This window comes from Aythya marila (genome assembly GCF_965140915.1).
Source record: "Aythya marila genome assembly, chromosome: 1".
In the NCBI taxonomy this organism is placed as follows: domain Eukaryota; kingdom Metazoa; phylum Chordata; class Aves; order Anseriformes; family Anatidae; genus Aythya; species Aythya marila.
The window spans coordinates 2,799,817-2,825,027 of NC_139042.1; the positions used below are offsets into that span (position 1 = coordinate 2,799,817).

Consider the following 25,211-nt stretch of genomic DNA (forward strand, 5'->3'; position numbering starts at 1 on the left):
AACTTGCTATTAAGACACTAGCCAGTCTTTTTGCTGTGGAAAGGTGTGATGCAGTTTTCGTACCTCTGACAAGTTCACTTCTAATTTTTTTGACTTGAAAATAGTATTTCAAAAATGTAATTGTGACTTGAGCTTAAATGTTTGTAAATTTTTCATCAGAAAATTCTGCTTTCTGGATATGCTTCACATGTGAAGATCACTAATTTTTATTCCATTTCTTCTCTAAAAATGAATATAACAGATCATACCGATCCCAACCTGCTCAGTCACAGGATAGCAATCAGTGTTGAACTATAATTCTTTACCAGCTTTTCTCCTTAAGTGGTTAAACAAAGTGTTATTAAGTGATAATTTCAAACTGGATGGTTTACCTCTGGCTTTGAATGAAGAACAAAGCTGGTCAGGAGCTGTGATGATGCCCAGAGGCATCCTGCGTATCTGTACTTAGGGGAGATGCTGAAGTTGTCCTGTTGCACTGAGTTTTGTAGGAAGGTTGGCGTGAGTAATCTGCCTTTTTTGCAGTAAACTGCAACTCGTCCTTTGTATTCCTCAATCACTGATCCCAGGTGGAATGGAGCTGGCCCTAAAATTCAAAAACTTGGAAGTATTTCTAGTGTTAAGTGACCATGTAAGACACAGAATGAAACTTCAGAGGCACATCCCAGGATCTTTTCACCTGCAGGATTAGTACCAGATTGGAGCTGTGCACTGCTCAGCTTGTGTGTTTGGCCATAGCCTAAGAGCAATTTCGGAAGTGTTTTGATTAAATCAAGCTTAGGCAGGAGGCAAAAAGAAGAGTGACACAGCAGAAATGTTCTCCCAGGAGAAAGCAATAAAGTGGTAGAGCAGCAGCTACGGAAACCTTGTCCTTCAGGCAGTGGTGAGGTGTGGTCAGCCTCCTGTTATTCATGGAGGTAATAAAGTTTTGGTTTTCCTCAGATCAAGATGTGAAAGGCTCAGCTAAGTGGCAGGTCCATAAAACTGGGCACAGCAGGAAGGGGAGACGCAGGCAACCATGGTGGTGAAATTTGCTGCTTTTATTCCATCCATGTGGTTATCTTTTTTTTTTTTTTTAATTTTATTTTTTTAAACAAAACTTAAACTCCTAATCTCTTCCTGTTTGGTTTATCACTTAAGTCTATTTCTGGTCCCATTATCACATTATTTCTTTTCTGTGTCAGGCAGCATTTCTGTAGTCCTGGGTAGTAGTGTAAGATTTTCAATTGGAGCTGACCAAGCTTTTCTTTCTTCCTTATGTAATCTTTTTTTTTTTCTCTATTTGATTTTGTTATGTGGAATCGTGAATAGGTTTTGAAGTTCTAGGATTTTACTAAATGACACTTTTATTGGGATAATCGCATTACTGAAACCATTTCTTCAAGTTCTTGCGTGGTAAACTGAATGTGTTGTATTTCTCTCCAGTGTCCTTTTCATTTTAACTGTGTTTTTAAGTACGAGGAGGTACGTGTAAACAGAATAAAGCAAACCTCCTTACATAAGCAGTCCCTGTATTAAAAATGTAGGAAATGGTTAGCTTTCTAGGTCAGTTGTGTAAGAGCAGACTTGTTCCAACGTTATAATGGATTCTATGTATTTCAATGTCAAATCAGATTCATGGGGTTGGAATTGTAACTCGCACTAGGAGTAACGTTCATTGTCTTCAGACAAATGTTTCTCAGACAGATAGGAAAGAATTTCTGTTACTGAGAGCACTAATTGAAGCAGAAATTGTTTCTGAGCCTAAACCAGGCTTTTCGCTGATGAAATATTGTTGTTTACAGCATTATGGATCAAAAATATTGCCCATTACTGACTCAGCAACTGTTTGTTAAAGAGAAAAAGACATCTCTATTCTCTTCATTGCTGTTTCTTGATATAAGTGCAGGGTTTGGGAGAATGGTGTTTAAAACTTGCTTTAAACCCCTGCTGTGCTGTTGTTGTTGGTTTTGTTTTCAAAATGGGCTTCAGGCTACCTGGCCCAGTTAAATGAATCCAAGCAGTTCATTCCTGTCTGTTTGTCTTCGAACATGAGATAATTCTACTTTAATTAATAGCAATTGTGTTTTTAAAAAGACTTGTAATTTTATGGAAATGTTTATTAGCTTTTTTCAAACCAAGGGAATTTTTTTATTGCCAGCAAACATTTGCCAGTCTCAAATGGTCATGAAAAGCATATATCCGTAAAACTAAACACTCATACACCGATATGTTGCTGCAATTTTATGCTTTGAAACAAGTGCAAAGAACAAATGAATTTCTTGTTGTTTTTCTTTTCTCCTTTCAGGTGATAATAGTAACCACCTCTCCAAGCTCAACTTTTGTACCCAACATCCTTTCCAAGTCCCACAACTATGCAGCGGTTACGAAACTTGTCCCGACGTCAGTCATTGCCTCAACTACTCAGAAGCAACCGGTGGTTATAACTGCTTCTCAGTCCTCTTTGGTCAGTAGCAGCAGCAGTAGCAGCAGCTGTTCCACTCCCTCCTGTACTGCAAGTACTATTGCAGTGACTGCTGTAGTATCATCAACGCCATCTGTCGTTATGTCAACAGTAGCACAAGGTATGGCAGTAACTGTGTGTGTGTAAAAGCTCTTTCACTGCTGAGTTAGACTTGGAGAACAGCGTAGAGACGTGCTTTGTGTTTACATGTGCTGAGTAAAGAACAGGATACATGAAAAAAGTCTGAGGAAATAAATCCAAAGTACTCCACAAAACGTGTTGTTGGACACGGCTCTTTCCCTCCTCAACAACTGATGTGCAAATCCAGTTCTTAAAGAGAATCTGAGATAGCGTGGCACAGCTTTTTGTTTAGTTTGAAAAAAAAAAAAAAAAAAACCTTCTTGTGGCATTAAAACATTAAAAAAATGGCTTTTGAGAACTTTATCTGATGCACAAAGGATGATCATTTCCAATATCATTTGGAAATTATTGTTTCCCTCAATGCCCAATTTATAGAAATATACAAAATTAACACCAGCTCACTGAAACTAACACTTGACATGCCTAATCTTAGGATACTTCTTGTGGTAACTAGTCTTGATGACAATTCTGAAATGTAGAGAAGTACTTACACCTTTTTATCTGTGTATTTTCTCAGCATCTTAACTTTCAGGTCCTTAAAATTAATACCTGAGTGAGCCTGAATTTAAAATTCCTGGTTTTCTAATTTCTAACTTCATCTATGTGCTAGCTTGACTGATTCAGCTGTAGAACCTCCAGCTGTTTGGCTGGGAAACTGTGGAAAAATGAAAGGACCTCAGCGACCAGCACTTACTGTGCCTAAAAATGACAAGTGTTACACACCAATTTTTCCTGGTCCGTTATTTTCTATTCTTGTTCCATTCCACAAAAAATTGGGCAACTCAGGAGGTATTCCACATTCCCTATTACTTTTACTTATTAGGTCCCAAAGGTAGCCCATCAGTTTACAGAGCATAAAAGCATACAATAGAACTTCAAATAATATGAACTGTGGATTTTTAGTTGGATTTAATCTTGGAAGAGACAGCTACAGTTCTAAAGTAACCCATGCAGTTAAAGATTCAATGTCATTACAGAAAATACTGATGAACCATTGTGACAAACGAATAATCATTTCCCCTGTGAAGCAAGTGAAATTTGTGAATGTAAACAGCTGAGCAAGAAAATTGAGAATCTGTCTTAAGTGATGTAGTGAGAAGAAGGCTGCTTATTTAGATTGCCAGAATTGTAGCTTATTATGGCTGTTAGCACTGACACTGCCATCTATAAATATAGAGAAGTAAAAGAGGAGATTTTCTTTCAATGTTCCCCTTAGGCAGTTTTTAACCAAGCCCTTGCCAGTGTAAGACATACTTTGTCTTTTTTGGTGCTTATGGATGGGAAGCTTAGATAAAGCCAAAATTAGTTGGAAATGTTGTGACAACAGTGCAAGACCTAAGTATTTATGTATGTGGGAGCTTTGTTTTTGTATCCTATTGCTTTTCTTTATTACTTGTAAGATTGTTTAACCTATCAGCATAAAAAAATGTTCCACAATTTTCTACGTAACATGATTACTTGATTCATTCCTGTATGGTGACATTGTGTTCACTAAGGGATACTCCCTTATATTGATGGATTTGACATTTGTCATCCCTAAGCTTGTTGCAGTCTTCATTGTTTTTTTTCTTACTATAAATATTTTGCTTTATTGAAGATTAAAGTCTGGCTTTGCAAAGATTAGTGGAGTTATTTGTACTACAAAAAGTGCAGGAAGGAGACTAAGACTATTGAGTCTTTGCATTAGCTGCCGTAATATGTTTTACTGTCACGCTGAAAATCTGCATAAAGCTCCCTTGACTCTGTACAGAGCGTTTCTGATACAAGTAGGAGCTTTTTTAAGTAGGAGTTTTTTTTTAATGTATATTTATTTGCACCTTTCAATAGTAGAGGCAGTTTAAATGCAAAAGTATACAAGAAATTGTAATTTTATATCACATAATTCAATCTTAAACTATTTGCTCTTTTACAGGTGTGTCTACGTCGGCGATTAAAGTTGCCTCTACCAGACTACCTTCCCCCAAAGGTTTGGTTGGGAATCCAACACAGATCTTAGCACAGTTCCCCAAACAGCATCAGCAGTCCCCCAAACAGCAGCTGCACCAAATACAGCAGGCTCAGCAGCAGCAGCAACAGCAGCAGCAACAACAACAACAGCAGCAGCAGCAGCAACAGCAGCAGCAGCAGCTGGCACAGTCTTCTGTAGCTCAACAGCAGCCACAGCAATCTCAGTTGCCACCTGGCATCAAGCCCACCATTCAGATCAAGCAGGAATCAGGTAGTTGGAGTTAATCTTTGGTTGTATTGCTGATTGATGAGGTCTAACCCCACACCTCAAGAAAGCAGGGCTGAATTCTGTCGTGAATGTACATGGGGAGCTGTCATTAAGGCACAAGTACCTGTGTACTGGATTGTGCATTAAACACAAAAATAGGTAGTAAAGGATATCTTAATGTTTTCAGCTAAAAATAACTGAAGAATTAGGTTCTGTCATTCTTCTTGCTTGACTCAGGTATTGCAGACTATGCTTTAGGAATTAATGTTTTTATCTTTAGACATTTAAAGGTATGTAAATATCTTCAAAAGTAACTTGGTTGGCAACTTGAAGACACCAGTTTCCTGAAGATCCAAGAGCTGTTCAACTGTATCGACTGGAAAAAAAAAAAAAAAAGTTAATCTGCGCTTTAATTATTTTCTTGTGTCCAGAAATTGAAATCTATTTCTGAGATATTTGTCACAGCAAAAATGCAATTAGATCTGAGACTGGGAGTTGGACTTGATTCTTTTTATAACATTGATCCGTTCAGTTGGCTTTGGGCAAGTCGCATAATCTTTCTGCCTTGGCTTTACTCTGCTGTAAAGTGCAGTTCTTAGTGAGATGTGGTAAGAACTGATGCTTGCAAAGTTACCAAATTCTAAAGCAAGAAGTGCTATAAAAGTGCAAAGTATTTTTATGTCCATATTTTTAGATTAGTCATGTGGTCAGTATTTGATTATTTTGTTTGTATTATCAGGCCATAGAATGGGGAAAAAAACAACAAAGCAAAGCAAAACAAACAAACAAAGAAAACAACCTTACCCCTATCCTTTAATAAACTTCCTCTTGGATTATAGCACCATTGCCTGGGAAAAAAATATCCACTAATGAGGAAACATAGGAGGCCTCCATCCTCCTGTTACTGGTCAATACTTGAGCAATAAGAGCTTCACTCTGTGCATTCTACTATAGTTTTAGGCTCAGAGTGTTTTTTAGTTAAAGTATCTTTGGAAATAACCATTTGATACCTACTCTGTGAAAGATGTGAGCTGATTTTCATGGAGACTTGGCTTTTTGCACTGTTCAGACAAACTGGATAAAGGCTTTGGTCTTCCCAGCTTCATTATGACACTTAAGTTTGGAGCTTACTTGCTTTGTACTGCTTTTATGGTCAACGTAGAAAGAAGCAAATATCTCTGGAAGATGTTTCATGTCCTGAATGGACAAAATTGTTCGCCTAGAAATAATTGTACAAATATAAATGTCTGCATTTAGATGGGCTTATTTCAGCCTGGGTGTTTCATGACATTTGCCCAACACAATTCAATTCATTTATCTCAACATGAAACACCGCTTGAGATGCAAGTGGCCTGGGGGTACTTCTGAAAAGTCAACGTGAATTGTGGTTTGCAACTGAGAAGTGAATCTCCCACGTACACTACTCCTCTACACAAACTGAGAGAAAGCGAGCAGAATCCTTGCCATAATAAGGTGTCCCCATCCTTTTGTTCTTGCTGCTTCTACTTAGTTTATTTCATCCCAATTCCTTTGCAACTTCAAGATAACCAATAAATCAAGAGGAGAGATGATAGTTCACTGAAAGCAACCTTGTGTAGCCAGTGTCACAGTTGCTTCCTTATGCACATCAGTACTCGGTGTGCAGGAAGCTTTTGGTTTCACAGGGATGAAATTCAACTATGCTCTTAAAGGCGTATTAAAATTTACAGGCTAAATATGTGAAGAACTACTTCATTTTTAGATCCTTCACTGTATACAATCCAATTTGGTATTGGTTGTAACCTGTTGGTTCCTGGGAAATGTGTTCTACTTTTTGAGTCATGAAAAAAATTGATATCCAGAAAAGATCAATAAAACAAATCAATGATGGAATGGAATCCCATGCCTCAGTGGGAGTAGCTAGGAATTGAAACAGGCACGTGAAAGGCAAAGATGATGATTGTCTTGTTATTTGCAAAGAAATCTGAAAAGAAAAAAAACAACAACAACAACAAAAACCATTTTTTTCAGGATCAAGAATACTTGGTCTCAGAATAAAAGCCTCGTGAGGCTACTTGCCCACTAGGGCTTGGTCTGAGAAAACATTTCAGAAAGTAACTTTTCGTGCCTGTATTTTAACAGTGACCTTTCTCCTTTCCTAGGTGTTAAAATAATCACTCAACAGGTGCAGCCCAGTAAAATCCTTCCCAAACCAGTTACAGCGACCTTGCCCAGCAGTAGCAATTCACCTATTATGGTGGTTAGCAGTAATGGGACTATCATGACAACTAAACTGGTCACTACTCCCACTGGTAAGTTATGGTTCTGAGAAGGGAAGGGAGGGTAAACCCAGACATGCAAATAATAAAACAAGGTTTACTAGGGTTACAAAAAAAAAAAAAAAAAAGCACTTCTCTCTTGTAAACAGTGAGCACAACAGTGCATTCACAAACGTTGATAATTGTTCTAGATTAGGATTTGTAGCATTGAGTGCTCTTTTATTCCCTTATGATCCCTTTAAATTGATTCACAAAAGCATGAAAATTCCATCGCCATTGAGTTTGTTTTAAAGGAAGTTTTCTTGCAATTTACACCAATACTTTGCACTTCTGTAGTATCTTGTATTACATAATTTACATTAATTATTTTTTTTAGGTGCCTTAAGTAGATAGGTCATCGTCATTCCTAGTTTACATATGTGGAGTTTAGAAGACAGATGACTTGCTCATAGTCTCGCAGTGAACTTAAAAAAAAAAAAAAAAAAAAAAAAAAAGCCTATAAATTGAATTTTAAACTCAGTGTTTTTCTGGGGATCTAATTGTATTTGTGTCTTATTGATTGAGGATCAGAAATAATACAGAAATAAATAAGTAAAACTTGTGTGAGGAAAATTTGCAAGGCAGCTTTATCCCAGTTTTCTGAAAACTCAAATTAATTTGCATGCTGAATTTTTAGCATGAGTTGGGGATAGTAGTATAAACTAACAGTTAATGTTCTTTTTTTAAACTTTACCTCTTAAAATACTTCACACAGGCATTTCAAAGCATATAAAAGTTGTAGCAGTTCTGTAGTTCATTTAATTGGTAAAACCTGTATTCTGCTCCGTTGGATCTGAACATGTGGTTTTCCTGTTGAAGCAAGTTGTTTTGCTGTGTGATTGGTAGCAATTAATATCTGTAGAGCGTTATCTGCAGCCGTACAAGCAGAATGGAATTGCAGTGTTAGTGTAAGTGTTGACTCCTGCTATTATTTTGAGCAAGTTTTTTTTGTGGACTCAAATCTCTTTCCATTCTGAGGAACAGAGATTTAAAAAAAATAGTAGGTAGGACTTATACAACTACTAAACCTGTAAAATTACGTTGTCATTGTAAAATTGCACTTTTCACTTAGAGATATATTTAGATCAGTCATTGTCAGCGTTCTTAAATGATTTGTCTCATGGGTAAAGTGAGAGTATAGGTATCCTTTGAGAGAGAGGGATCCATTCTGGTAGTTTCATCAGAGAATTCTTGGGCATCTGACAGAGCAAGAGGCAAACATACAGGTAGAATCTATGTAGCTATTGAACAGTTTTAAAAAAAAGCACAAAGCCTTCGGGACAAGGATATGAATTAAAAAGTAGCAGTTATAAAATACAATATAATATTTTACAAAACTCTTAGACTATTTTAAAGCTGGCATATACTTGAATATTTCTCTGCAGGTTTAAAAACTGCCTGTGGGATCGTAAGGGGTAGTGATAAATTTCAGCTTAGGAGCTCTTGGAATAAATTCTAGTGCTTTGTCTAGACTAACTTATTTTTCTCCATAAATACTAGTGGGGAATTATGTTCTAACAACAAACTTCATTGTTTTCTCTTCCAAACAGGAACTCAAGCAACATATACGCGGCCAACAGTTAGCCCCTCTATAGGGGCCCGGATGGCTGGAACCCCAGGGGCTGCAACATATGTGAAAACCACAAGTGGCAGCATCATTACGGTAGTGCCAAAATCACTGGCTACGCTGGGAGGCAAGATTATCAGCAGTAATATTGTTTCTGGTAGGCATATGTGTTGTTTAATATTTAAAGTTTTGTCACAAGCAAGTTTTCACTTACTTTAATTGGGCTTTTCTGTGGGTTACGTGCTTAAATAAATTTTAGGGCTTTATTGGAGAAGTTAACTCAGAAGAAAAATAGCTGAGGATAAAAATGAAAATAGCAGGTGGAAGGTATGGAAGAAAAGTACTCCTGTGGATTGCAGTGATTCTCATATTTAACATGGAAGCATCTAATGTGAGGGAAGCCTGAAAGAAAAGAGAAATGTGGAGAAAAACTGCTATATTGTCTCTTGTTAGAGGGCTGGAAGGTCATAAAACTGTCCAGTTCAAAACATTCGGTAATGTAGATGGTACTATTTTTCTTCCACTGCACAGCCAAAAAAAAAAAAAAAAGAATAAAATTTAATTTCGTAGCTTGTAGAGTTAGCTACGCAGTCTCCTCTTTCCCTCTCTTTTTTAATAGTGTCAGCCTGTCTTTCCCTTACCATCCTTACATCTTCCCTCACAGCTTTGTGCAGATCCAGCTGCTTGTCTTTGTCAGTCTGCTGACCACCCTGTACGTTCTCTGTCCATGTAACCACAGTACATAGGGTCTCCTTAGGGTCAGGACCAAGCATACTTGCACCAGTTGCAGTTCTCAGTGTCTGTTTTGGACTTTGACAGTGCTTATGAAGAGAAGGTCTGCCTCATATTCCTAGCTGGGTGCAGGTGTGAAGCAGGATTTGCTGGGTCTGTGCTTCCTGTCTCCGAATTACTCGGAACTCCCACTGTTGCTGATTAACAGAGACCCAGCCTGCCACCAGCCAGCTCCTGGCACAGGCAGTTTGGTAAACCCACCCTGGAGCGTAGTCTGGTCGAGAGACTTCAATTTTTCACATCCTAATTTCTACAAAATAGTGTCTGGGATTAATAGAGTGGCTTTGTTGGGAACAAGGGACTTTTTCAGCCTGTTGCAGGTATGGTGAGTGGTGGGGTGATTTCCAACACAAGTTTGGAAAGGATATCTGCTTTTTTTTTAACTGCTGTTGATTCATACTCTTTTTTTTTTTTTTTTTTTTTTCCCAGCTGTGGGTGCAGTTTCCTAGCCATCTAGATAATTCCTGTCACTAAAACTTGATGATGGTCTTGTCCAAACAAATCTTCCCTTTCTCAGAATTAATACAACTATTAATCAGAAATACCTAATGAAGTATCAGCAGATATGACTAGTGGGTAGAAGGTAGTGAGAGGAATCCTTGGGATTGCAGCTATATTGACAGAGGAGTACATTCTGCAGGGAGAAAGTGAAAGGGATGGTAAAAAGCTGCCTGAGTACATCTTTGGAATGGCAGTCTGATAACATTAATTACTTAAATGTGAGCATGTGTACTCTTGTAGATTGTGGAAGGTTGTCTAAATTTATCTCTTGCTGTAGGTAGATAACCTGATGCGGGGAATGGAATTTAATAAAAATTGGGAAAGGAAGAGAAATATTCAACACAGCACTTAAAAACAAATAAAAATAAAAACACTTACATACTCAACTTTCAAGAACTGCTTTTTAAAACAATAGCTTTTTTTTTTTTTTTTTTTTTTCCAGTACACTGTTGGTCATTTATATTGCAACAGTTCAGTTCTGGAAAGTGAAGGCTTTTCTCTATCTCAGTACATAAGCTCTCCTGCAGAGGTTATCTGTATGCTCTGAAGTCATCTCAGTCAACTTATCTGTGCAAATAGGACCTTGACTTGAGTATTAGTGTTGCCCTTATCTCTCCTAACACGAGCCTTTGAAAAGTTAGACGTGTTAGATTGAGAAACTTGCATTAGTCTGGTCTGTAATTCATGAGAAGGGGCAGACTGCACTAACACAGAATGAATTACTCCTGTCCTGCACATGCGTTTTGACTGTAGAAGAAAGGTTCTTAAACTGATCTTTATATGTTGAGTTGGCAACACGTACAACAGGAATGTATGCTACCCTTTGTTTTGTTGTGCTGTCACATTTAAATACCCTTGTGCAGCTCACCAACTTCTGAAATGAAAGGAAATATACACGTGAGAAACTTCACACTGCTTCTTTTCCCTTTAAAATTAAGGAACTACAACCAAAATCACTACGATTCCAATGACATCCAAACCCAATGTGATTGTTGTGCAAAAGACTACTGGGAAAGGAACTACAATTCAAGGGCTTCCAGGCAAAAATGTTGTCACAACGTTGTTGAATGCTGGGGTAAGTAAGAATTTTGAGTTTAAAGTCTATGGCCAAGTGACAGGATGTGTTAGCTGCTGTGTTCTTTATGCTAACATGCCAATTAAAAGCAAATTGTGCATGAGCTCAGTAACAGATACAGCATGCTTTAATGTTTGGGGTGTTTGGAGAGTGAGTATGTTTTATAGGATATGAAAGATCTTTAAAACAAGCTGGAAGTGTTCCCAGAGTTAAATGAAAATAAAAACTTTTGTGCTTACCCTTCTTCCACTATTAAATGTTTTGTAATCTTGAAGGGGTTAAGCACAAGAAAATAAGTAAAATTTTACCCTGTTAGTGGTCTAATGAGAACCCCAGTCCTGTTATAAGCTTGCATATCCACCTGTGTATCTTTTGGGCAGAAATAAGCTGTCCCTTCACACCTTTGCCTGTTCAAGAGTCCTGTATATTGCTAAATTAGTTTTTGAATAACCTGATGTGTAGAAAGAACAAAGTCAAGTTTCCAGCTTCAGCTGGGTTTTCCTTCAAATGCTAGCAAAAATGATGAACCTGCTTTACATTCCTAGCTAAAACTGTGAGATGTAATGCTTTAATCATGGAATCTTTTAAAGTCTACTTGGCTAGCAGAGCTCAGTAGGATTTTTTTTTTTTTGAAACCTGATAGGAAACTTTTTTTTTTGAAAATTTCTGCTTTTGTAGTTTAAATAAGAAAAAAAACTAAAGCCATGCTTTCACAAAAATGGGAATCTTGTGATGTTACACAGTAAGAAACATGAGAATGTGATGATATTTCTGAAACAACTATGGCTCTTGGGATTTCCAGCTACTTGACGGGAATTAGTAGGAGTGCTGTGAGAACTGCCAACTAACGTAGTTCCTCGTATGGTTTGTTACTGTGCAGAACTAAAAAAGCATGCTCAATTTCTTTGCTCTTCTTAAGCTATCAAGAGTCTAGTCATGTGTCAGAACTATTCCAGAATCAAATGTTTCCCATGAAACAGCTGTGAATCTGCATTTTCTTTTTAATAAATGAAATTTTACTTAGGAAAAAGAAGTCCAGACATAATTAATGTCTTGGTCATGAGGATAATACAAAGATCTCTAATTTATTTTTAGAATCTCAATTCAGGTTTTATAGATGTTGTGCCAAAATTAGCGTTAATAGAAACAAGAAGTTTTAAAACAACATTCGCAAAGGATTTGAAGAAAGTTCCAATTTAGGTGAATTCTTTGAAGCAATTTCAAAAACTTCTCAGTGTCATTTAGTTATTCTTTTTACTGAGTCTTTCAGAGCAGCTCAAAAGGTAAAGCAATGGAAAAGGGGATTTTGGTAGCTTTTCCATTCAAAGCCATAGGGTTTTTTGTTCTTGGTCTTTAAATGTTCTTTGTGTTAAATACATCTAGTTCTAACAGCAGCAGGTTGATTTTGTGGTACACACACTCACCAATAACTGTGTATTTTTGTAGAGAAGTGGGTCTCGCTGAACAATTTCACTCAGTTAACCTGTAAACTTTGGCTTCTCTACAGGGGGAGAAAACTATTCAGGCAGTGCCAGCAGGAGCAAAACCTGCTATCATCACTGCCACAAGACCCATCACAAAAATGATTGTTACACAGCCAAAAGGAATAGGGTCCACGGTCCAGCCAGCCACCAAAATCATCCCAACTAAAATTGTTTATGGTCAGCAAGGGAAAACGCAGGTACAGTGAGGACCCATTTCTGTTTTGAAATGTACCCCTAAATTTTAACGGGAAATAGATCATTTTTTCACTGTGTTGCCACATCTGTTGCAAGATGAATATATGCAGAATGTGTCTCTGGGGAACGAGACTTAGGGAGGTATTGAGGTGGCCTTGATTCTGGCTTCTTGAGCGCCGTGTTGGTGTTCGTTAGCTGTTCTTGGAGGCCTCGACCAAGCCGAAAGGAATTGCTAAATCTGTTACATAGCTGAAATTTAAGCTATCTGGCAATGGCTCTGGATGCCTCTTAAATGTTAAAGCTAATGATCAGATTGTTAAAGGTAAAGATGTGGAGACTGGACGTAGGCCATGCGTCAAATGTGAGAGCCTTATTGGAGCTGCTCTATCACTGATGTATGTTCAGGTTGTCCCTGTAGCCTTGTATTGTTGGTGGGGCTATAGATAGAGAATCTGGCTTGTTTCTGGACACTGTCAGTTAAGACTTTTTTTTCTGGTTGCACTTTGTATGTAAAAAAACCTAAAGTTACATCAGGTATAATATTTCATGTCTTGATCATTCGAGACTATTGTGGGCTAAGGAAGAGAGGTGCTTGTCTTTATCAATCCAGTGCATGTTCCAGCTCACCCGTGTAGCTTTTCCCTTGTCCACGCCATTGTGTCAAGCCATGAGGAATGACTGTTTAGTGCTTCATTGTGTTAAGTGCTCCAAATTACTGAGATGTGCATTCTTGTGCACTGCCATTTACTGGTTTCATAATCAGAGCTGCTGAATTTACAGGTAGATTTCTTTTATCGAGTTACCACTATTATACGAGTCTTGCACCTTGATCTTTTTGTGGCACGCTGTTCTCTGATTGCTCGGATCTGTTTTCTTGAGTCCTCTTACTGTACGCAATCTGTCTTTCTAACTAGGTCCTCATAAAACCAAAGCCAGTGACATTTCAAGCGACAGTTGTGAGTGAACAAACTAGGCAGTTGGTAACTGAAACGTTGCAGCAGGCATCAAGGGTAGCAGACACAGGAAATTCGTCTCTCCCAGAAGTGAAAGAAGAACCACAAAGTTACACTGATAGCAGTTCTTCTTCCACAGAGTCCTCCCAGAGCTCTCAAGGTATGTATTCGTGTTTCATAGCATATGAATGGTCTTTCTCTCAAACATGCCAGCAAGATTCATATATTTCAGTGCATCTCTTTAGCACAGTTCTTCACCCAGTCTTTTAGCAGTGAGCGTCAGCATTTGCTGCCCTTGTGAGCTTATTTAACTTCTATGAGTTGTTTACTACACGCAACATTTTCCTGTGCAAAAAGTGGGAATAATGTTTTCTTCCCGGCTTCCAGCTTGCTCGTCTGTGCAACTTCTCATGTGATAGAGGAGAATAAATAGATTTATCTATAAATTAACACCCAGCCTTTGGTCAGGAGTGGCCATAAGGTATATCACTGTGTTTAAAAACAAAACAAACAAAAAAGCAAACAAGCAAATGACTCTCAGTAAAACACGTGCACTTATTTATGTGCTATCAGTCACTTTCTATAATAATTCCTATCTGTTGGTCTGTACTACCATTTTAAGTAGCTTTTAAAAAATGTCAAAGATTCAGCAAACTTAACAAAATATATGATGTGTAAATTGAGAATGCTGAATACATGTTGATGATCTGAACCACTAAAACTTGTTGAAAAGCTTCAAGGTGAATTCAGCATACAAAGAAACCTACTGAACTTTGACTGTTCAAACCAAAGCTTTTATAAAGAACTGAAAAACAGGATCTTTTTGTTGGAAACCTGATAACATTAGCTGTGTTTTACTTCGAGTCACTTATAATTAAAACTAAACAAGAGAACTGAAGAATGAGATGATGCATCCTTGTCAAAGTTCAACCTGATTTAATTTTGAACCCTACCTCTGCTTTGAGCACGAGGTTGGATGAGAGACCTCCAACCCAATTGATCTTATGTCAACCTGATATGCTGTTGTTCTCTTTTGAACAGATTCTCAGCCTGTAGTCCATGTGATTGCGTCAAGAAGTCAAGATTGGTCAGAACACGAAATAGCCGTGGACACAAGCCCTACAATAATTTACCAGGATGTATCCAACGAGTCTCAGTCAGCTACTTCCACGATAAAAGCTTTGCTAGAACTTCAGCAGACAACAGGTGTGAAAACGCATGTGGTTGTTTAAGATCACTTCAAAGCACTCAGCTGCCACCTGTTTTAGCAGCAATTTATGATATCTTCTATAATCACCTTAATTCCTGTAAAAGTCCATCTGAAACAATTACATAATATTCACAGTGTATTTAATTAAGCCATTGCATTTGTGTCGGAGATGTGTTTTAATGAATTCTGCTTTTCTTCTAAAGCAGTGAAGGAGAAGTTAGAATCGAAGCCAAGGCAGCCCACCATCGACTTGAGCCAAATGGCTGTCCCAATCCAGATGACCCAAGAAAAGAGGCATTCTCCAGAAAGCCCTTCAATTGCTGTAGTGGAGTCGGAATTAGTTGCCGAATATATCACAACTGGTAAGTGACTTAAGGTAGCATGATTGTGGGTTTGCAGTTGAAGTCTGGGGACTTCATTTGAAGTTTTCTTACTCTGGAGTTGTCTTTCACTTATTTCCTCTATTAAGGATTAGAGTGAAACAAATTCTCTTCCATTCCTGAATGGAATTGAATTTTCTTCCATTCTTGAAGTCCTGTGCAGAAAGGGGCAGAAACTGCATCTGCTTTTCTAGGGCATGCTGGAGAATGTCTCAAACTGAAACAATTGGTTGTTGCTTTAGGGCATCCTAGTGGAACAGATATTCTGTCCTCTGATCTGTTGGTGAGGAAAGGCAGCTCCGCTTGTCCTTAGGGAAAATGTCTAGTAAGGAAAAAGTAAAAATGAAGTTCATAGAATCATAGAATATCCCGAGCTGGAAGGGACCCGTAAGGATCATTGAGTCCAAGTTACAGGAACTGCACCAATTGTTTTGAGAGAAGGCAGATTTTGAGTTATTTTCATCCATAATTGCAAAATGTTACTTGAGTGCAAGCATTAACTAGGTTGTTCAGACAGGTGGGCATTTAGTGTGGTAGCGTAGATCTCAGCTTCATTGTTTGCTGAGAGGATCTGCTAAATTTGCACTTTTAAAACAATTATTTAAACTGGAATTATGGTTGGGAATCAACCCTTTTTTTTTTTTTTTTTTTTAAACTCTTGAATTCTCCTATCTGGTTATCCTTTTTTGTCTCACCCAATGAATCCCTTCCACTGGACAGCTCTCTAATTGTATCATGCATCTCTGATGCTCTCTGCTACCCCCAGAACTCCAGTTATGAGCTACCTTTCATATATACTTGAAAGGATCAAATTATGTGTTTCCTGTTTTAATTTCTTAACTCCACATTATTGGTCTCCCGACTTACTTTATTAGGAAAAAAGCGTGTTGAAAATACGCATTGAAAAAGAGGAATAAGTACCTGTCCATAACTTCAGTGTTCTCAGTGTTAAATGTCCAATCTGATCTTTTCCTTTTTTTAATTTTCCTGTTCTCACCTCCTCCCCTTGCTCTCATCCCTTGTATAATCTAATTTTAAGCACTGTGGAACTGGGGGTGGAGGACTAGTGTTATTCTAAATAGCACTTACTGTATCTGGCTTCAGCTTTGAATGTTTGAGTCATGCTCCCTTGGATCCCTGTTTAAAGAGACTCCAAAGTACCATAAATAATGTTAAACTGATCTTCAATTAACAAGTCAGTCATGTTCACTGACATTCAGGGTTCTAGTTTTTGCCGGATCTTCTTGTAAAAGCTCATGCAAACTAGGGGGAGAAGAAGGAATTCCAGGCAGTATCTCTGTAGGTTTGAGTCTTTTCCTGCAGCCCAGAAGCCATATGGAGTATAAAAATTGAAAGCTTCCCCAAACTGTGATTACTGCTTGAAATGGTGTTTTGGTTTTTTATTTTTTTAAACTTTGAGATGATTTAGAGGAATCTACCAGAGAAGTGCAGGCTACTGTGGGTTGACTAACAACAGTCTCTGTTAGAGCACAAAACTGGTTATTTTGCTCTCAGGTTTCTGCCCCTTCCCTTTCACTCAGGTTAAGTGCACCCTGGCAGGGCATGCAGGTAATGCAGTGTTTGCTTTCATTTTAATTTGTGCTTCCCAGGATTCATCAGTAATCCACGGAGGTGTATTTTCTGCTAAAATTCAGTCGTGAGATAGCCTACAAGCTAGAATCTGTTGTGAAATCTCCTGCATGTGCTTAGACCGAAGGATTTAGATACCTTTGAATCTGTTTGGGAGCTGGGATTCAACATGTGCTTCCGAGTGAGATGAGGGGAGCAGTTCACACGTCTTAGTGTCACTATTTTTGTCTGTCTGCAGACTCAGGAAGACAACACTGTATTGGTTCACATTCGGAAGAATATCTACACAACCATATAGGTTAGAAACTTTACTTCTAAATGAAGCTTTAAATTGTGCAGGAACTGTTGCGGGATATCCACGACGGACCTGGCACAGCATGCAGGCTGGTACTGATATAATCCAACTCCTCTCCTGGAGTGGGAAAGTAAAATTGTCATATTAATTCAAAAATAGACCTTTCTTAACACTCTCAGCAAGGTCTTTAGTATCTTCTAACTTTCAGTTATTTTGTATCTGGGTATAAACTACTACTTATCCTTTGTTTTTTCAGTATTGTATGACTAAAAAGTTAATTAAAGCAAATATTTACATATTGGTATGGCCAGGCGTATAATTTGGATTCTTATCTTATCAGTGACTGCAATATAGAATGGTTGTTTTTTTTTCTCACCAGAATATCATTACTCTGTCAATCCACTGTTTAATTAACAGAGCCCTAACTGTAGCTCCAGAACTTAGCTGTAACTGCTCTAACAAGAGTCACAGACCCAAGACAAGGTCTCCACTTTTTGCCTGTGATTTCTTATCAACCTTGCTCGTTTTCTTTAATACCAGAGCATTTTCCAATTGCTAATCTTGCAAATTTAGCCTATGCTCTGGAGCATTTCTTGTGATTTATCAGTGATAGAAATTCAGTGAGCAAGGCTTGCTGTTCTTAATTGCAGTCAATTGTGCAGGTGCTTTTAGCACCTGTAAAGATTACAGAATAATTTGTAGTAATTGTACACTGTAATTTGCTGTGTGCTGTTGTGCTGGTTATATAAAAATGAACCTAGCTGAAATTATAGATCCTGTATACAAGGTTGTTGTGTTGGGAGAGGGAAACCAGAGAGATTTGGACCAAGCATGATTACTTAGGAATTAAAGACAAAAGCAAAACCCCTGAGATGCTATTTTAAGAGGCTTCTCAGAATAGCTGTGCACTTAAAGGTTGAAGCTAGCATGCAGTAAAAGATGCATTTCAAACGCACATTTTTATTTCACTCATGCTTTCAGCTGAAGGTTAAATAGAAAGCAAGTAATTAAGTTCTTCAGTCAGTTCTGGAGAAGTGCCACTCACCTCTTTACTTTCAGTTAGCCATCGGTCCCAGCCCCACCAGCAGTCATCCCAGCCCCAGAGGACTCTGCTGCAGCACGTGGCGCAGTCACAGACAGCAACGCAGACTTCTGTTGTGGTGAAATCTATCCCCGCATCCTCCACAGGCGCAATTACCCATATCATGCAGCAGGTTGTACCCTTTCTTTTCCGAGCAGTCTATAAACAGTGAATTTTGTATGGGACCAGGGCTTGTTCAGAATGAGCATGTTGGTGCCACTGAAAATGCCAAGTCTGAGGGCAAATCCGTAACTTCAGTTTAACGTTGCCTGTTTTGGTGGGGAAGGTGGTGATTATTTTCCCTATTAAAAGGGAAGCAGTTAATGAGATGACTTGAGAGTGTTAAGCAAGAGGTATCCACAGCCACCATGGAAAAGACTTTCCTAGCTCAGTTCTTGCTGTCTGTGTGACACCTCTTTGTCAGCAACAAGCTATTTCTTTCTAAATGTTGTGTTTTAGGGGTTTGTGTTCGTCAGATTACATTGGTGTTAGTGTAGGGAAAGAGGAAGCAGAATCTGAGCAGTCCACAGAGCACAAGCGGCTTTTGGATTCAAGGTCTTTAGTTTATGAATTATATGAAAATTTCTCTTCTTGCTGAATCAAAAAACAAGATTATATTTAGACATTTATGGTAAGGATCCCAAACAATTGTGTAGCTTATCCCAAGCTGGGGAGCTTCTGGAGAAATATTACTGAAGCCATACTGCTGCCTTCATTCAAAAACTGATGTTTTTTGTCAGTCAAGTACAATTGATTCCCACCCAGCGAATGCACGCTGCTCAACTCTGCAATGCTTTAACCTCTGGCAGCCTCAGCTGTGGCCCAGGACAGTGCCACGTTAGGGTTATAAACCCCCCCTGCAAAGAGGACGTTGTCACTGATGTTTGTGTAGGCTGCTTCTTCCTGCTGGAGTCACTAACTAGTATGTCTGTACCATGGTTTACAAAGCACAGTAACTCTTGCTCCATCAGAAAAATTAAACATTGTTTGTGTGATGCCCAAGAAAAATTGTAATAAAATTTTGAGGAGGGAAAGAAAAAGCAGGACTTGTACTGAAATAGAAAGGATAGATAGATAGGTACATGGTGAGCTGCAGCAGAAATCATGGAGTAGGTAGCAAGGCTTTCAAGAGGCATAGTAAGAATTTGTGTAGATGTTCTGGTTTTGTGTAGATGTTCTGGTTGTGAGTAGCTACTGATTCAACCACCTGCTAATCCCTGTGCCTTCCTGCTCAACTGCCATGCAGTTCTAGTGGTTTTGAACCTTTGTCTGATGCAAGCAAGGGCTACCCAATCTCCATTGAGGATTAGTTATGTAGTTAATGTTGTCACTTGGGGACTTGCCACGTTTTAAGGTGTTAAAAAATAGCTGTTGATTGCATAGAAACAATGAATTCTGCATAAGGGTATACATGAGTTGTTAAATAAGTTGAAGTAGTACAGCTGAAGAATTAAAATTGTTCTTAGATTGTGTGGCCTTATAATTTGGATTTCTCTTTACTAACTCACTCTTCACTTCTTCTTCCTAAGGCCTTAAGCAGTCACACTGCGTTCACCAAACACAGTGAACAACTTGGAACGGAGGAGGGAGAAGTGGAAGAGATGGACACCTTAGATCCTCAGACCGGCCTGTTCTACAGATCTGCCCTGACACAATCGCAGGCACAAAAACAGCAAAAACTGAGTCAGCCGCAGCTGGAACAGACTCAACTGCAAGTGAAAACTCTGCAGTGTTTCCAGACTAAACAGAAGCAGACAATCCACCTGCAGGCCGATCAAATCCAGCACAAACTCCCACAAATGCCCCAGCTTTCCATAAGGCATCAAAAGCTAACCCCCCTGCAGCAAGAGCAAGCACAGACCAAACCAGATGCACAGCACCCCCCCCACCACATGATGGCCAAAGAAAGGCAACTCCCTACCTTAGTGGCACAGCCACAGCAAACTGTAGTACAGGTGCTTGCAGTAAAAACCACGCAGCAGCTGCCCAAACTGCAACAGGCACCAACGGCACAAAAAATCTACGTGCAACCCCAACCCCCCCAGAGTCAAATGCAGCTACCTGCCTCTTCAGAGAAACAGCCAGCGAGCCAGGTAACGGAATATTGATAGCATGCAAAATACACGTCGCTATTCAAGGAAAAAATCAAAACACCAACCCTGTCGCTGTAGCAGTGTTTTGTCCTGGCAAGAGAGAACTCCTCATTCCGCTGGTGTTAATTACCCCCATCAGAAGGTTGACACTAGGAAAGAGAAGCACATGTTATAGGGGAAAAAAAATCCATAGAGCTCACAAACGTGTTTTGTTGGACAGTTTTTATGAATTTCTGCCACCATTGGTGCATGGAATTTGTCCCTAATTATTTTCTTTTATTTTTTTAGATATGACACGTTATTAATTTCCGTTCCCGTAGCACTTTTTATTTCTGTGGAAATAAAGATGAATACACTGCAGTCTCCTAAGGCTCCATTGTACGTCTTCCTTTGTAGTTTACATCTTCCTGAAGTTAAATGTCTTTCATGTACAGGAGTAATTTGATTTTCCTTGGGAGGGGAAAACAAAAAGACTAAGAAACATGGAGAAAAAAATTAACTCCAGAATTTTTTTTAGCCCTTTCAGGAGTACATGTGAAAACAACAGGGTTAACAAACATCACAAGGGGATGTAAATCCCAAAGGAAAACGAGGCTGCTGTGGTATTATACTGCTACAATCCTTACGTAGCAGCCCAAAGAGCTGCTTTCCCCCAGGCTTCAATTATCTGTTACCATATCATTGCTAATTCCTTTGTTAAAACACTGAGTTTCAACTGTCTTCCTAAGAGCAAGTATGTTGTTTGTGCCATACTGTCCTTGGAAATGATGATTAGATTTTTCAATAAAAAAAAAAAAAAGTCTAGCTGTAACATGCACAACAAAAATTTGATTTTCAGGTGCAGCATCCAATTATAACGCAAGGATCCACAGTTACAAAGATAACTTTTGAGGGGCATCAGCCTCCTTCTGTTTCAAAGGTAGCAGGTGGCAGTTCCGTGCCCCAGCTGGCACTGCCGGTCACGAGCCTATTTCCCACGCAGGCATCCACGAAGACAGCAGTAGCAGACGTTTTGAGAATGTCTGTGGTGGAAGGTGATACAAACGTAGAAACTGTGATAGTGGAGCCCCCCAGCAAGGCCGCGTCCACTAGCACACCTGCTAGCGAAGCAGAGGCGTCACCTTGTACCCAGGTGCCGAGGGTGGCTGCAGTAGGGATGACGGCAACTTCCACCCCCCAGCAACAGCCGTGTAAAGAATCCAGTTCAAGTCCTCCTGCTGCTGGTCCTTCTGTAACAGAGAGGAAACTCGATGCACAAGGAATGCCTACAACAAAGCAGTTTATACACATTCAGAATATATCACAAAAGAAAGCCGAAGAGAGCTCATCAGAAATTGTTATCCAGGTAAGCGAAGACCAGAGCAAATGAGACAAAGGTTGAGCAGAGCAAACTCGCTTTGTCTAATGTGATGATAGCAACTGAACAATGTTCGAGTATTTTTTTTCTTCAGTTTTTGTGTTTTTTCACTCCTATGCTTGCAATGGATTGCTACTTCAAAGCAGGTAGCTCTTGTTAAAATGAGTTTCTCCGGCACTATGTCATTCACGGTGTTCCTAGTGTCTTCCTTTGTTTTTCTGTTGAGAAAACAAAACAAGCTCATCTCTTACAAACCTCCCTTTGAAACGGTTAAAAGTGTGACCATCACCGCTTACTATGGAACTGTCATCTAGAATTTTTTGATACCTTTTAGAATTACCTCCGAGTATAATAATTAGGGCAAAAAAAAATGAAGTAGTGGGTTTTGGTTTATGTGGGTGGGAGAGTTCAGCAAATATGGTCTGGATTCACAAGAAAGTTTGTTAACTTTGCATATGAAATCTTGCCACTTTGGAGATAAAATGACTATAAATGCTTTGAATCGTTGCCTACCTGATGAATATTTTTAATTGGTTCTGTTGTCTTTGATATGATGTTTTATGATGTAATACGTGGTCAAAATGTCAACTGGTGAAGTATTTAAGTCATCTGAGGACTCGGTGTTATAGGATGAATCTTTGTAGACAAGTTGGCACTGTATATGTTTACAGAAATGGTGTGGATTTAAATGGTTTTGTTGTGTATCGTGTTACAGTGAAATGCTTTTGACGGGGAAAAAATAATTGTGTACAGAACTTTCAAATTTTTCATATTACTTTGTCAAAATCTTTATTGCAGCTAACTTTTTGCTTTTGTAGAAATCGTTTTTGTACTAATTCTTAGTCCTCATTTCCCTAAATAGACGAAGGTAGATTTCTATTTTACTTCAAAACTGTGTATTTTGAGAATCTGTATCGTTTACCGTTGTGGCATGCTACAAGCTTTTCCAAACCAAAATACTGCCCAGAACCTTGAATTGTATAAAGATGTAGAGTTAATTCCTAGAACCAACAACAGCATAAGCAGAAATAAATAGCTTAGATCCATTTTGTTTCCTCAGCCTCTGTGCTACTGCAGCTCTGAAGCAGGGTCAGAGCTGGTATCGTACCATGTACAGGAAATACAGCTAGTCCTTAAAACTGAAAGTCAAGTCTGAAACAAAATTAGAAAAAGTTAAGACCGATGAGAGTATTCTCTCTGCTTTGCATGTGGGGAGTGATGGGTGGTGGATATCGGTAGTTTAGCTGCTGGAAATCTGTCACAGACCTGTAGTGAAGATCCAAGCCCAAGAGCAGTGCCTTACCAGCAAGAGCATTCAGGTTTTTATCTTTTTATCCTGTGAAAGGGTGCTCTGAAGCTTTGGCTAATGTAGCGTGAGATGCAACGGGCCTTAGCTAGGGAGGAGTGCTCTTGGAAACCAAATTGCCCCTTTCCATGAGTACCTGCACTTGCACAGACGCCTTTACCTGCAAAAGCTGTGCAAATTAAAACTTAAATCTCTTTCTTTCTTTCAGACCATCCCACAATATTCCATCCCTTGTCACTCCAGCTCCAATGTGGTAGTGGAACCCAGCGGGCTCCTGGAACTCAACAACTTCACCAGTCAGCGCCTCGATGACGAGGAGACGGCGATGGAGCAAGACGTGGACAGTAGCACCGAGGACGGCACCGAGCCCAGCCCCTCACAAAGTTCTGCTGAACAATCCTAAGGAATTGGGACACGGGAGTGCACTTTAAAATATCTTGGGATTCGAGTTTCCAAGATGCCCTCGTATTGTGATGTCTTAGAGCACTTTGCCTATTAGAGTCGTTCATTGGACCCTTGAAGCATCAGTGTGTTTTAACAAGACAGTATTGCAAAAGCTGCATCTTAAAAATCGTTTCCAAAAAAAAAAAAAAAAGAAAAAAAAAGATGTAGTTACTGAGATATAGTAAACCTGTGACAGTGGAATGTACTCCTGTTAACAAGCAAATCTGCAGCGAAATCTACAGCTCGTGCTATCGAAGCCTTTGCCCAGGTACTGAAAGAGCTTTCAGTGAAAAGGGATCCTTATTTTGCTGTGTCTTTTTGTTAGCTGTTGAGCAAAACACCATCAAAAAAAAAAAAAAAAAAGATGTTTAATAAATATTTGTATTTTTAAATAGCATGTGAGAGAAAAAGTGTCTCTGACAGTGCTGGAAAAGCCCCAGGAATTTTGGAATTGGTTAGCTTTCTTGCACTTGTGCTCACTTAGAGTTAAGATTTTTTCATAAGCCGAAAAATATAGTTTATTTTTTTAAAATTCTTGTTGGTGAATGTTTGGAAATAAGCAAAATCACTAACTGATAGCAATGTGGCTTTGCTAGTGGATTTTTGTTTTCATGCTTTACAAGAATTAGGGTAACAGTGTATGAGGTGTTTCTCTGTGCCATAAGCACGTGAAATGCTCATCTACTCTAGTTAATCTGTGATTATTTATTTAAATATGAAACTTAAAGTGAGGCCAAGTTGTTTAAAAAGTTCCTGTTAAACAGGCAGGTGTGTAAATTCTAGTACAAAAGAGGTGCGGGGGATGTATTTTGTTATAAATCCGTTTTTCAAAATTGGGGGATAAGCGGTTCAGCATCTTTCAAAGCTGAACCCCCGAATTTAGAAGTGAGCTAAGGCTTTTACAAATCTGTATTTTACTCTTACATGCTGTTTTTAAAGTGACCGTTTTGGGGAGTTTAAAAGCTGAAATCGGTGATGCAGCGGTAGGTTTCGGAAATTAGCCTTATGACTTGGCTTGTCGAAGCAATACATTGGGTTTTTTGTGATAGTTACAAGCCGCAGAGAGAGGTTTGGGTTTGGATGGGATAACAGAACCGGTTTTAATACATTCTGCTAATGAAGACAATACTTTTTTTTTTTTTTTTTTTCTCAAATGTATATAAAAACACGTTTTTAACTGTTTTGTATAGATTTCATTATAAATAACTAAGCATTTTAAGACTTTGACATATCATTTAATTGTATATACATCTATCAGCCTAACTGCCCACTTTTTGGTGCTGAAGTACTACTGTAAGTAGATTTCATCCAAAGTCTAATACAGTTTTTGCGTCAGTCTTTTTTTAAGCTGTGATTTTACTGTTTATCTTGTAGTTAGACTAAATTCCACCTTGAGTAACTCCAACTAAAAATACAAAACCTAAAAAAAAAATACTCATCTTACTTGTGCTGAGTATCCAGCTGCATAAGAGCATGCAGTATCCCCTAGATGGTGCTGTTCCTTTATAAAATAACCCAAGTTAGATGAAAAAGCAAGCTCCTGTGACTTTCATGCAGATTTTTTTCCTTCTGTTTTCTCTTCCATTAATATCACAGAGTCATCTAGGTTGGAAGAGACCTCCAAGATCACCTAGTCCAACCTCTGACCTAATGCTAACAAGTCCTCCACTAAAACATATCACTTAGCTCTACATCTAAACATCTTTTAAAGACCTTTTAAAGATTAGTTCTAAAATCATGCAGTTTATTATGTGGAGAGGTATCCTGATAAATACAACATGAGGAAATGGTGGAG

The 25,211-nt window shown here is 38.7% G+C and overlaps 1 protein-coding gene across 15 annotated transcripts in view; it reads left to right on the plus strand.

Moving 5' to 3' along the window:
* Window positions 1-24,894, plus strand: part of EMSY (EMSY transcriptional repressor, BRCA2 interacting) — a 39,853-nt gene extending 14,959 nt beyond the window's left edge. For 7 of the 15 annotated variants that reach the window (XM_082784460.1, XM_082784451.1, XM_082784452.1 and 4 more), the window contains 14 exons: window positions 2,285-2,561; window positions 4,494-4,799; window positions 6,938-7,087; window positions 8,644-8,817; window positions 10,892-11,028; window positions 12,536-12,709; window positions 13,622-13,820; window positions 14,702-14,866; window positions 15,074-15,232; window positions 17,079-17,138; window positions 18,195-18,349; window positions 19,746-20,309; window positions 21,148-21,654; window positions 23,181-24,894. In XM_082784460.1, coding sequence (XP_082640586.1) covers window positions 2,285-2,561; window positions 4,494-4,799; window positions 6,938-7,087; window positions 8,644-8,817; window positions 10,892-11,028; window positions 12,536-12,709; window positions 13,622-13,820; window positions 14,702-14,866; window positions 15,074-15,232; window positions 17,079-17,138; window positions 18,195-18,349; window positions 19,746-20,309; window positions 21,148-21,654; window positions 23,181-23,375 — 3,222 coding nt within the window. In that variant the 3' untranslated portion in view covers window positions 23,376-24,894. The remainder of the gene's footprint in view (window positions 1-2,284; window positions 2,562-4,493; window positions 4,800-6,937; window positions 7,088-8,643; window positions 8,818-10,891; window positions 11,029-12,535; window positions 12,710-13,621; window positions 13,821-14,701; window positions 14,867-15,073; window positions 15,233-17,078; window positions 17,139-18,194; window positions 18,350-19,745; window positions 20,310-21,147; window positions 21,655-23,180) is intronic. The other 8 variants (XM_082784456.1, XM_082784457.1, XM_082784464.1 and 5 more) reach the window with 7 other exon arrangements.
* Window positions 24,895-25,211: the final 317 nt, after the last annotated feature.